The sequence below is a fragment of the Aedes albopictus genome, chromosome 3 (assembly GCF_035046485.1).
Source record: "Aedes albopictus strain Foshan chromosome 3, AalbF5, whole genome shotgun sequence".
NCBI classification, from domain to species: domain Eukaryota; kingdom Metazoa; phylum Arthropoda; class Insecta; order Diptera; family Culicidae; genus Aedes; species Aedes albopictus.
In genome coordinates this window covers 336,465,800-336,478,367 of record NC_085138.1, presented here as the reverse complement: position 1 = coordinate 336,478,367, position 12,568 = coordinate 336,465,800, and the positions used below count along the sequence as shown (strand labels likewise).

The window sequence follows — 12,568 nt, the reverse complement described above, 5'->3', positions numbered from 1 at the left end:
TTCGACGGTTTGGATTTGACTAACTTTACTTTATTCAATTACATCGCTTATCTACCCTACGTTGTGTGAATTATTTCGTGTAACGGAAAAGATACATGCTATAAAATTTCTATAGCAGCTGGCAGCAAATGCTGGCAGTAAGCTGTGGAATACCTGCGTTTTGGGCAACGATAGACTTGAGAACTGTCATCGCCGCCACCTGAAATTCACGAATTTCAATCTTTCTCCTATCATAACAAACAATACTTCAATTCTTATTCTACTTCGTTACAATTCAGGAAAATGACAAACAAATTCTAGGATTCTTCATTGAGTTCCTGATTCAAAAGGCAGCAAACAGATCTTCGTGACCGGACGGCGAATGATTCCTTTGGTGGTGTGCAGGTCAACGACTCGGATGAGCCCGTCTGGTCCTTCAATGGTGTTGACAATTCTCGCTAGAGGCCACTTGACGGGAGCTAGAAATTCATCGACGACGACAACCATCCTGCCGGGCTGAATTGCTGTATTGGGAGCGTTGATTTTGTTTTCTTTTTGCAGTTCCTGCAAATATTCGGTCTGCCACTGATGCCAAAATTGTTGAACTCGGTGTTGCAGGGCTCGATAGTGGTCGAGGCGGTTGATCGGAACCTGGCATACTTCCGCATCGGGGAGAGCAGACTGTGTAGTTCCGATGAGAAAATGGGCTGGTGTCAGAACGGCTAAATCATTGGGGTCCTCCGTGAGTGGTGTCAAGGGACGAGAATTCATGGCGCCTTCTATCTGCGCCAATACCGTCGACATATCTTCGAAAGACAGCTTCGCATTTCCTAGCTGACGGTACATATGCTTCTTGGCCACCTTGACGGCAGCTTCCCACAGTCCGCCAAAATGTGGGGCCTTCGGTGGAGTCATATGCCACTGGATTCCCTGGCTTGAGCAGTGTGTGGCAATGAATCCGGTTGCCTTTTCTCGCCGTAGCATTTGGTACAATTCGTGCAGTGCGTTGCGGGCTCCCTCGAAATTCTTTCCGTTGTCGGAGTGTATGTGTGTGGGGCACCCGCGACGAGCGATGAACCTTCGTAGCGCGTTGAGAAATGCTGGTGTGGAGAGGTCACTCACCAGCTCTAGGTGCACAGCTTTCGTGACGAAGCAAACGAAGACGCTGATGTAAGCCTTGGTTGGTGAGGCGCGTTTGTGGATTGCTTTCATGTAGACCGGACCGGCAAAATCTACTCCAGTGACAGAAAAAGGACGGCTCGGGGTAATTCTCTGCAGCGGCAGTTGTCCAGTTTGTTGTTTGGCGGGAACGGGTGAGGCTCTAGAGCAACGGAAGCAATTCCGTACGATGTGGTTGACCAATCGCCTTCCTTGTATCGGCCAAAATTCTTGGCGAATGGCCGCTAGGGTCACACGGCCGCCACCGTGGAGTAGCCTCAGATGGTAGTGCATGGCGATTGACCGTGTTAATGGATGGGAATTGGGAAGGAGGATGGGATGTTTGGTTATATAAGGCTGATCTGACAAACGCAATCTACCCCCAACTCTCAATATTCCCGAATCGTCGATGAAAGGGCTCAGAAGACGTAGGCTCGAATGCTTGGAAACCGCTTTTCCCTTCCCCAAGTACCTAATCTCCTCTGCAAAGACGTCTGCTTGGGCTAGCTTGATTAGTTTCATACGGGCTGCTGACATCTCCTCAACGGTGATTGCATTTGTTATCACATCCAACTCGGGACATGGTGACGATGTAGTTCGACGACGACCACTACGACAAGCTTGGATGAAGCGCAGACAGTATGCTGTCACTCGTGTCAAACGATTATAGCACAGCGATGTGTCAAACATGCCATTCACTTCGGGCTTATTTTGCACAGCCGCCACCATTCTTCGTCGCTCCAGGATTTCTTCGGGTGTTTTCTGCTGCTGGGTACTAATTGGCCACTCCGTTTCAGGTGCTGTTAGCCAGGCTGGCCCATGGTGCCACAAGTTGCTGGATAGAAATTTTTCGACGGTCATTCCTCTGCTGACTAGGTCCGCTGGATTCTCTCTCCCTGCGATATGGTGCCAATAGGATCCCTGTGTTGTGGTTTGGATTTCAGAAACCCTATTCGCGATGAAGGTGCTCCAAGTGTATGGAGGCGATCGAAGCCACTCAAGTGTGACGGTGGAATCGGACCAAAAATGGGAAGCAGTGATAGGCATATCCAATGCTTCGGAAACTCGCTTATGCAACCGCGCAGCCAGCACAGCAGCAGATAGCTCCAGACGGGGAATGGAAACTCGCTTGAGGGGGGCTACCTTCGATTTGGAAGCGATCAATCGGACTTTTACGGCACCTTCGACGTCTGTGGAACGGGCATAAATGCAAGCGCCGTATGCTTGCTGGGATGCATCCGCAAATGTGTGCAGCTGAACGTAGGAATTCGGAAGAAATGCATATCGTTCAACACGGTAGGAGACAATCTTCGGTAGGTCGGTGCAATAGCTGTTCCACTTGTCTTCAATAGCGTCGGATACCTCTTCATCCCACCCGCAAGGCTGCAGCCAGAGCTCCTGCAGTAACATTTTTGCTCGTATGACGACTGGGGCGGTGAGACCTAGGGGATCGAAGTGTTTTGAAACGGCAGACAGAATAGAACGTTTAGTTGGTGGACCATTTCCGACAGTAGGGGTCGAGTCGAATCTCAGCAGGTCCGTCCTGGGTTCCCAACAGATCCCGAGCGCTTTGATGGGCTCTTCGTGGTCAAATTTCATCGTTGGTTGGGTTGCAATTCGCGATGGGTCGAGTCCTTCCAGGACCTTTTCGCTGTTGGATGCCCATTTCCTCAATTGGAATCCTCCTTTGGCCAGCAGTTCGTCAAGTTCCTCCCGTGTTTCGATTGCCTCTTCCTCTGTATCCGCTCCCCCTATATAATCGTCCACATAGAATCCCTTCTTCAGAGCGGGGGCTCCGTGCGGGTAGGCATCTCCTTCGTCGGCAGCGAGCTGTTGCAGGGTCCGAGTGGCAAGGAATGATGACGGTGCTAGTCCATAGGTAACCGTAGACAATTCGTACGTGGTGATCGGGTCGTCTGGATGAAATCGCCAGAGAATGCGCTGTAGTGGTGTGTCGTCGGGATGCAGTAACACCTGGCGATACATTTTCGCGATGTCCGCTACGAGGGCTATTGGATACTTGCGGAATCGGAGGACTAGTGTCAGTAGCTCGTCCTGAACAATCGGACCGACTTGGAGGGCGTCGTTGAGGGAATATCCGGTGGAGGTTTTCGCGGATCCGTCAAAGACTACACGCACTTTGGTGGTTGTACTGGCCTCTTTCAGTACGGCATGGTGGGGCAAATAATGCACCTGCTGCGGTTCCTCTTCGCTCGATGGAACAACTCGCATGTGTCCAAGCGAAAGGTATTCGGATAGGAAAGAGTGGTACTCTTCCATTAAATGGGGTTCCTTGCTCAGCCGTCTTTCCAGGGAATAGAACCGACGCAGTGCAGCAGACTTCGACTCACCGAGCATGTGATCGAAATTTGGATGACGGGGCAAACGGACGATATATCTTCCCTCCGGTGTACGTGAGACATTGGAAATGTAGTGGGATTCGCATTGCTGTTCTTCCACCGAGTAGTTTGGACGGTTTTCTACCTCTTCGAGAAGCCAAAAGCGTTCCATGGCCTCATGGAGTGGATCGGAAAGCGAGACATGGCATGCTTCGGGGGGCGATTTCAGGGGCGTTTGGTTCCTACCGGTGACAATCCAGCCGAAAACGCTCTTGATGAGGATCGGGTTTTCACCTTCTACGATCCGGGTACCAGGGTTCACGTATGTAAAAAAGTGTTCCGCTCCGAGCAACATGTCGATGGCACCGGTCTTATTGAAGGTAGGGTCGGCCAACGGAAGATCTTGCGGGGCATGCCAGTCATTGGAAGGAGAGGAAACAACGGGCAAATCGATCGTTATACGGGGCATGACGAGGAAGTCCAAACCAATCTCGAAATCGGAGGTTCTCGAACTGATAGTAGCACTGACCGAGTGGTTGACACTGGAGGAGGACTCACCGACACCGAACACTGGGATGTTGATCTTGTTTCGCTTGAGACGGAGGAGCTGGCATAGTCGATCGCTGATGATGTTGGATTGCGATCCATTATCCAACAGAGCTCGTGCGGGGTGAGCTTGACCATTACAATCGAGGACCATCAACACGACTGTCGAAAGCAAAACATTGGCGTTCGATGTTTGCGAGGAGTTGGACGTCTGTTCACTGACAGCATTCGTGGAAGTGGGTGGTCGTCGGTTGGGTGCTGCATCTTGTTTGACGATGGGCTTCGGTGTGTACGTTGATGGGCGAACGGTGGTGGATGATTGTTCGGTTTCGAGTGGGTGGTAGCCTGGGTGGAGCAATGAATGGTGTCGTTTTCGGCAGTGACGACACGAGAATTTTGATTGACAATTGCGAGCGAGGTGGTCTTGACGAAAACAATTGTGGCAGAGGTGTTGGTCATTGACGACTTTCAGACGATCGGCGACGGACATTCTTTCGAATCGTGGGCATTGGAAGAGAGGATGATGTTGATCGCAAGAGTGGCATTTTCGTGGTGTGGCTTCTGTAACGGCATGGGAAACGGTTTTGTGGAACGGTGGGCGTCGAAACATTGGTGGTTGTTGATTGGATGTTGGCTGTGCTTGGTGATTAACGGACATTGATTCTAGCACACGAATGCGACGGTGGAGAAAATCAATGAGACAACCGTAGTCGGGGTTTGTGGTGGTCGTAGCGAAATCTTCCCATGCTTTCTGCGTCGCGTCGTCGAGTCGGAGGCAAAGAAGATGCTCCAGCATAGTGCTCCAGGAATCGATAGGTTCACCAAGTTGGCGGAGGGTCTTGGTGTGGCGCTCGTACTCGTCGACGACGGAATGCAATGCAGCGGCGGATTCCTTTTTCATTCGAGGGCAATCGAGGAGGGCTTGGAGGTGTCGCTTTTTGAGGAGATAATCGTTAGCGTAGCGAGAGACGAGGGTTTGCCATGCAATCGGGTAGTTGGCGGAGCTGATGCCGATGGATTCGATTAGCTGTGCTGCCTCTCCTTTCAGAGCAGCACGGAGGTAATGCAACTTTTGGATGTCGTGAACGTCGGGGTTGGAGTGGATTAGAGCGACGAACGTGTCGTGGAAAGCTAACCAGTTGTTGTAGTCCCCGTCGAACTCCGGCAGGGAAATGGTTGGTAGTTTGATGCCAGACAGGCCAGAGGGAGACGATTGGAGATTTGCGTTTGTCGAAGGTGGTACATTGGGGAGGTAGGATTGAAGAGAAGCCTTAATTTGGAAATAGCGGGTTTCGTTGTGGGAACGGAAAGCGAGATTTTGCGCCATACCTTGGTTGGTCAGTTCCAGGTCCTCGAGCTGGGTCTGCACATCCTCCAATCCCATCCACACGGTATCGAGGCTCTCGAGACGTAGTTTCACCTGGCCACTGTCCCGTTCCGCCACGTATTTCTCGACGAATTGTTCCGCTCTTCCTAGCGCAGCGATGAGCGTCGTCCGCCGGTTGATGAGCTGCTGTCTCGAACGTTCGTCCGCCATTGCGGAAGCGGGGTATCGCAGGGGGCACTAGATCGGGTGACACAGAGAAAGACCCGGTAGAGCCGGACAAATGGAGTAGATAGGTTGGAGCGCTACTAACCTGTCCAAGGCTAGGATTAAGCCTTGTATTGTATTCAAAATCTGCAACGGTCCTTCTATTGGGCAATCACATGTAACGGATGGCTATGGCGTCGTCACTCTCGCACTAGCTGATAGCTGACCGGCTGGTCACGCTTCTAGAAGCTTCGTCGAACTCCGGAACGGTTACGAGTTTCGGAAAAAAGAGAGAAAAATCTCAAGGCACCCGCGATAAACTTCTGCGCACTTCGGAATAATACGTACCGAGTGCCTAACGGAATTAGGCCTTGTATTAAAATTCAAGCGGGAACTCCGGAGAAGCTTCTCGAAGGCGTTGGAACACAATAGGCTCCGGGGAAGATGGCGATCCTTTCAATACCGATGGGGCACACAATGGTGCGGAACGATGGCGGTAGATAGCGTCTGAGTCCAAACTGCGATGGCGGGTGTTCTGGGAAGAAGCCAGATCCTGGTCACGGCACCAAGATGATAGGGCAGGATCGTGCTTCCGGCGGATTTCGGGGTCACAGAACGGATTGGGTGGACACTATCACCACTGGGGTCACTCGGTATCACGGGATTCACCAAAAAACTTGACTTTGCACTTTTAAAACTTTAAACTTTATTCTTCGACGGTTTGGATTTGACTAACTTTACTTTATTCAATTACATCGCTTATCTACCCTACGTTGTGTGAATTATTTCGTGTAACGGAAAAGATACATGCTATAAAATTTCTATAGCAGCTGGCAGCAAATGCTGGCAGTAAGCTGTGGAATACCTGCGTTTTGGGCAACGATAGACTTGAGAACTGTCAGCCCTCTTAACCTCGTTTTGCCTCAGTCAGGAGCAGTTCCCCCACAGTCATAGCGACGTTTACTACGTGTTGAAGTGTCCCTTTTCCTCTGCAGCCATCTCAGACGAGAGTTTCTCTCGCCGTGTCCCCCCTAGCGTGGAGAAAAATTACAATGTCAGTCAGTTAGGTTCCGGGTTTTCGCATTACTCTGCATTTGTTGCTTTAGCATTCCTCGCAGTTCTCTCACGCCATTGTAATAAAATTGGATTTTCTTTCGTAGTCTATGTGAAAATAAATAATGAGATATTTTTTGCCTTTATTGTAAAAAATATAGCCGCGACAAATAAGTATAATCCAAATTTTGTTTTGGTATCGAGCATATTATAATTTTGGATCTTTTTCAGTCACTTTGTAACTAAATTGTGCTCGAAATCTAGGTTTATAAAGGTTCGTTTCTTTGAATCATTAGATCTTGTCAACATTTTCGTTTGAATCTGTTCCAATACTGGCACGACCTAGGGCACAACATATTGTACTGCTCACCTCTTCCATTAATATGAATCATGTGTAGGTATGGAGATTCCAGATATCTGGAATTCCTGCTTTCTATCTATATTGAATGAGTATGCTGATCTCGGCGTTCAGTACGATGGGTAATAGCCCGTCAGAATGGCGATTAGAGAATACCTTATCTAGCTAATGGATAATTCCAGGCACAACACTATTTATCCATTGGAGATTCCCAACGGAATTGCTCATTTGTTAAGCCATGGTATCACATCCAAGCTAACACGTAGAAATTTCCTATCTATTTTGTTTGATTTTCACTTGTCAGACATTTCCAATACTTCAAGGCGTTACTAAGTAATTCTGCTTCCCTTTCTCCCGCCAAAGTAAACTCGGCACACACAAGTAGCGTAGCCCTGCACGAGAGTATCCATTAGTGATGACCTACAGTACGTACGATGAGTACTGGGGATGACGTCTCTCGTTTTCTGTAGTGCACTTACGGCTCCCCGCAAAATGTAGGCTAAACCCAATTGTTTTGCACCCTCCGGCGCTGGCAGTGCAGCACTGTGGTGACATAGAAGCTGCTCCATCTTTCCCAGCCAATATTTTTAGAGGGGGGTTTCGCCGACTAGCTAGAATGTCGTCATCGTCATCGTCGTCGAAGACGAAAACGGAAACCATGACTTTATGGTGCAACAACATGACCGTGTGCTGCCGCACACTCCTCGAGGACTTGAGTGAGAGGAGAGCCCCCCTGCAGGATAGATAGCGAGCTGGTGAAAATATTACGTCGCAACTTGTTGGATGATTTCGATACTTGAGTATTGAAATCATGGAAATCCTCGATGCATCACTATGGTATATCAGGTGGCCAAAATTCAGAAACGTTCATCTCTTCTTGAACGATTAGTTGTTGAGGCTTTTCAACATTTATATTGTTTGACTTGATAGTGTTTCAAAAATATTACCTGATGAATCAATTATTTTAAACTAGCAGACCCAACGTGGCTAACCACGTTTCAAAAGGTTTGTTAGTTTCGTTTGTTTTATTAGTTTTACTAGTTAAAGTTCAAATAGAATCTTCCGGAAGGGGAATTTCAAGAAGTTTCCTTAAAAGAATGTGAAACATTTCACTAATCATTGGGCATCTCATTGAGAAACGCCAGAAGGTATACTATTATTTATCCAAACTTGATTCGTGAATGACTGTTAAACGGTTCTAATCCATGGGATAAAAGAAACTTCTAGAACTTTCTCTACAGAAGTGATGCAGCAATGCATTGCTTTACCAATCCTACGATGGTTTGAATGTTGACTTTGCAGTCAACAAACTCCTTGAACGATACCAAATAGCCAAGACACAAACCACTCCAATTATTCAATCCAAAACTACCTAATCGAATATTCCAGTACAGTGCCAACAAAATAAGGGAAAACATTTAAAAGAAGACTTTTTATATGGTTTGAATTTACATAACAACTTCCGACTAATTCAAATCGAAATCCATAATTGTTGAAATATTTTTAGAAGATCTCTAGCAAGGCGGATTATTTGAAAAGGCGCTGTCCATAAACTACGTAGACTCAATTTTGGAAATTTTAGACCCCCCCCTCCCCCTTCGTAGACTTTCGTCCATAAAAAATTTTCGAAATTTGTAAGGACCGTAGACTTTGGCCAGACCCCCCCCCCCGTCCCCCCCTCAGAGTCTACGTAGTTTATGGACAGCCCCAAAGTTTCGTTATCATTTTCCAAAATTTCTCAAGGTTTTTTTTTACGAATTGAGGGGCCCAGGGTGTAAGTGACCATTTTGTCGATTTTGAGCTGAGCATATCAAAAAAAAAATTCAGATTTCAAGCTTTCGGGAACTTTTTACGATTATTTTTACGATGATTAGAAAAAATACAATAATTCGTAGAAAATTGAGTCGATTTTGAAACTCCATACATTTTGTATGGGATGAAAAAATGGTGAAAAACTTTAAACCTCATCTACTCGAAAGTCGGGTTTTGTCACTTACATCCCTCTGCTTCTAGCCACTTTAATTTAGAATGATAGAATCCATATATTGCTTTTGAACATTGCAGAAGAAAAATGGGAAAAAAATTTACAGACCGTGGAGCAAAAATAGTTCAGCAAACATTTTCTGTAAAAGTAGATTAACAATTCATCCGTTTTTTCAGGAAATTCTATGAGAGATAAGGTCAGAAATTCAATCAGAAACTCATCATGTATTTTTGCTAGAACTTCAATTAGAATTTCCGATGAAAACAGTAGAATTTCCATTGCTCCATTGTGTATCACCAGAAGAATTGCGGAAAACTCTTTCGAGAGGTCGCCAAAAACGTCGCGCTCGAACTGTCTAAGTTCCACAAAGAAAATGTAATTCGACTAGCTATTCCTCCATGGATTCTTTAAGAAATTCTCTCAAGAATTTTATCAAAAAGGAACCCAGACCCATCGCAATACTTTTTTTTATATTTTATTGCTCTCTGAGTTTTTAGGAAATGAGCCGAGAATACCACAAGAATTCTAGCAGAAATCTCTTAATACATTTGAGAAAACAACGGTTTTGCAGAAAGAATCCCAGGTGGAATTAAGAAAAAAAATCCTAGGAGGAATATGGAACAACTCCCAAAAAGAATTACGGAAGTAATCACAAAAGGAATTGTTTACAGCCAATGATGCAAATTATCACCTCACGAATGCTCAATCAACTTATCAATTATATTTTTATCGCTTGCGATTGAACTGTACACTGCTCAGCGATGACCAGAGGCAAAAAGGTGGCAAAACGAACATGATGTAACTCACAAACGATTTTGCACACATCTGTCAGTGCCGCCACATGCTCATCCGAACAGCCGAACAACACCGAATAGGTTGGTTTTAGATGCTACGGCACGAACGCTCGACACGCAGAAGCAACATTCGCATGTACCGACACCACACCAATAGCGTTTCCAGCCTACGATGCTTCGCGATGAGCTGATCGAAAAGCATCGAAAGCGATGAAAAGACAGGCTCGGCTGGAACGCAACGGCTCAACGACGAAAAGGAGCAGTCAACAATGCTGATCAGCGTCGAATCTGTTCGTGTGCTATTCGAACGAGGTTGGTTCGATAAAGCGAGGAAAGGTGAAAACGTATTCGTTGTCGAAAGCGAATCGCATCATTTCGCGAATGTTTTCACCAAATAGCAAGCTTGATTGTTTACAGCAATCACAGATGGATTTCCCGAAGGACTCCAAGATTGAATTCCAGAAGGAATTCTAGATAAAATTCACGAATAACCGAAGTAATCTAAAAAGGAATTATTGAAAAAATCCCTAGAGGAATTCCCGAGAAATTGCGGGAGGAACACCAGGAGCCATCCCTGGAGGAACTATCAAAGGAATCGCGCGAGTATTCGAGGAGAAATGTCCGAATAAATACCTTGAGGAATTACTGAAGGAACCCCTGAACGAATTTCTGTAGCAATCCCTGGATGATTTACTGAAAAAAAAAAATCGGGAAGCAACCACAGGAGACAGTTTTGAAGGATTCTCGGGATGAATTCCTGAAAGAATTCCTCGAGGAATTCCTAAGAAAATCCCAGATGGAATTCTGGAAAAACTCCCTGGTGGAATTCCGGGAAAAATCCCAGATGGAATTCCGGAAGGAATTTCCGGGTTGAATTCCTGAAGGAATCCCAAGTGGAAGATATCTTAGATATCCCGAAGATATCTTAGGATGAATTCCGTGAAAAATCCAAAAAGGAATTCTTGCAGCAATCACATGTGGAGTTCCCGAAGGAATCCCAGGTAGAATCGTCGAAAGAATCTATGGTGGAATTCCAAAAGAAATCCTAGGAAGAATTACTGAAAGAGTCCTAGATGAAATTCATGAAGAATCCCAAAAAGAATTCTTGAAGAAATCTCGGAGGGAGTTCCTGAAAGAACCTTTGGACTAATTCCTTTCGACGCATACTAATTAGACACCAGCAAAACAAACTGCTTGTTGGCCAGGTATGCGGAATGCGAGAGTAAGTCTTAGCTTCATAAAAAACAATTCGCTCTTACTTGCAGTTAGCGGCTTAGGTGGTTAAGGCTTCTTACGGCATCATCAGCATCGGCAGCCATGTTGGATATACGGCTCTAAATTTCAAAGTGATGATTCTCTGCAACCAAAGCGAATATTCGTATGAAAAACTATCACTCGATTAGCTCACTCGCAGTGATTACGATGATACTTTTTCTGCTGTGTTGCTGCAGAATTGACAGTTTTTTATCACTTCAAAAACGCGAGGCAAACAATCATAGAAAAGCAAAAAGTCAATGATTCGTTTGAAAGCTTCGTCATGACACCTTAAAGCGCCAGTCTAGTGAATACGAAGTCGTGTGCTCGAATCCCACCAGAACGCGATTTTTATTAATTTCATCTCTTAATTTGTCAATTAGCTACATTTTGTGCCTTCTAATTACAAGTTTTTCCAGTATGCCTGAAGGAATTCCTGTATAAATTCCTGGATGAATTACTAAAGAAATACTAGCAATTCACAAAAGAATTCCTGGAAGAATTTCTAAAGGAATCACAGGTTGAATTACGAAAGGAATCTCAGGTGGAAGTTTTGAAGAAATCTTTGGGTAATTCCTGGAAAAATCCCAACAGGTATTCCGGAAGAAATCCCAAAAGCAGTTCCTGAAGGAAACACAGGTGGCATTCGATTTTGATGGAATCCCAGGTAGAATTCCCAAAAAAATCTCATTTTCAATTTCTCTGGAGAAATTCCTAAGGAAATCCCTGGTGAAATTCCTGGAGGTTTTCAAAGTAAAATTTCTGGTAAAATTCATCAGAAATTTTTAAAACATCATGGAAAAACCTGGTGAAGTTACAAGTTGAATTCCAGAAGGAATCTCAGGTGGGATTCCGATAGAAGTCCCAAATGTAATTCAGAAAGAATCCCGAGAGGTATCTTTGATAGATTTTCTGAAGAAATGCCAGGTAGCATTTTCGAATGAATCTCAGATGATGTCGGTAGAAATCTTAGGAAGGATCTTTGCTGAAATCTCGCGCGCAATCTCAGAAGAAATTTCGAAATGAATCCCAAAAGAAATTTCCGACAGATTTTCTGGTGCAATACCGGAAGGAATCCCAATTCCTAAACGAATTACTAGTAGAATAAAAGGATCATAGATGGAGTCCAAGGAGGAATTGACAAAGAAATTCCAGGAGCAATTCTCGAAAGAATTCCTAAAAGTATCGCAGGTTGAATTCCGGATTCAATCCCAAGTTGAATTGCCAAAGAAATCTTTAGATAATTTCTGGAATTCCCTGGAGAAATTCCTAAAGAAATCCCTGGTGGAATTGCTGAAGGTTTTCAAAGTAAAATTCATGAGAAATTTCAAAAAATCCTAGAAAAACAGGTGTAGTCACAAGTCGAATTCTAGAAAGAATCTCAGGTGGAATTCCGATATAAGTCCCAGAAGTAATTCGGAAGGAATCCCGAGCGATATCTCTGACAAATTTTCTGAAGAAATGCCAGGTAGAATTTTCGAAAAAAAATCTCAATTCTGGAAGAAACCTTACGAGATTTTTTTAATAAAATCTCGCGCGCAATCTCAGAAGAAATTTCGATGTGAATCCTAA

General features: G+C 45.2%; 1 protein-coding gene across 1 annotated transcript; it reads right to left on the bottom strand.

Moving 5' to 3' along the window:
- Nucleotides 1-306: 306 nt before the first annotated feature.
- On the bottom strand, nucleotides 307-5,559 carry LOC134290856 (uncharacterized). Its single transcript, XM_062858070.1, has one exon. It carries the CDS (start codon nucleotides 5,557-5,559, stop codon nucleotides 307-309), a length of 5,253 nt encoding a protein of 1,750 aa, XP_062714054.1.
- Between the last annotated feature and the right edge of the window lie 7,009 nt (nucleotides 5,560-12,568).

What these genes read in the sequence shown, in the direction of transcription:
- LOC134290856 (XM_062858070.1), bottom strand. Translation starts at nt 5,559, where the DNA reads ATGGCGGACGAACGTTCGAGACAGCAGCTCATCAACCGGCGGACGACG.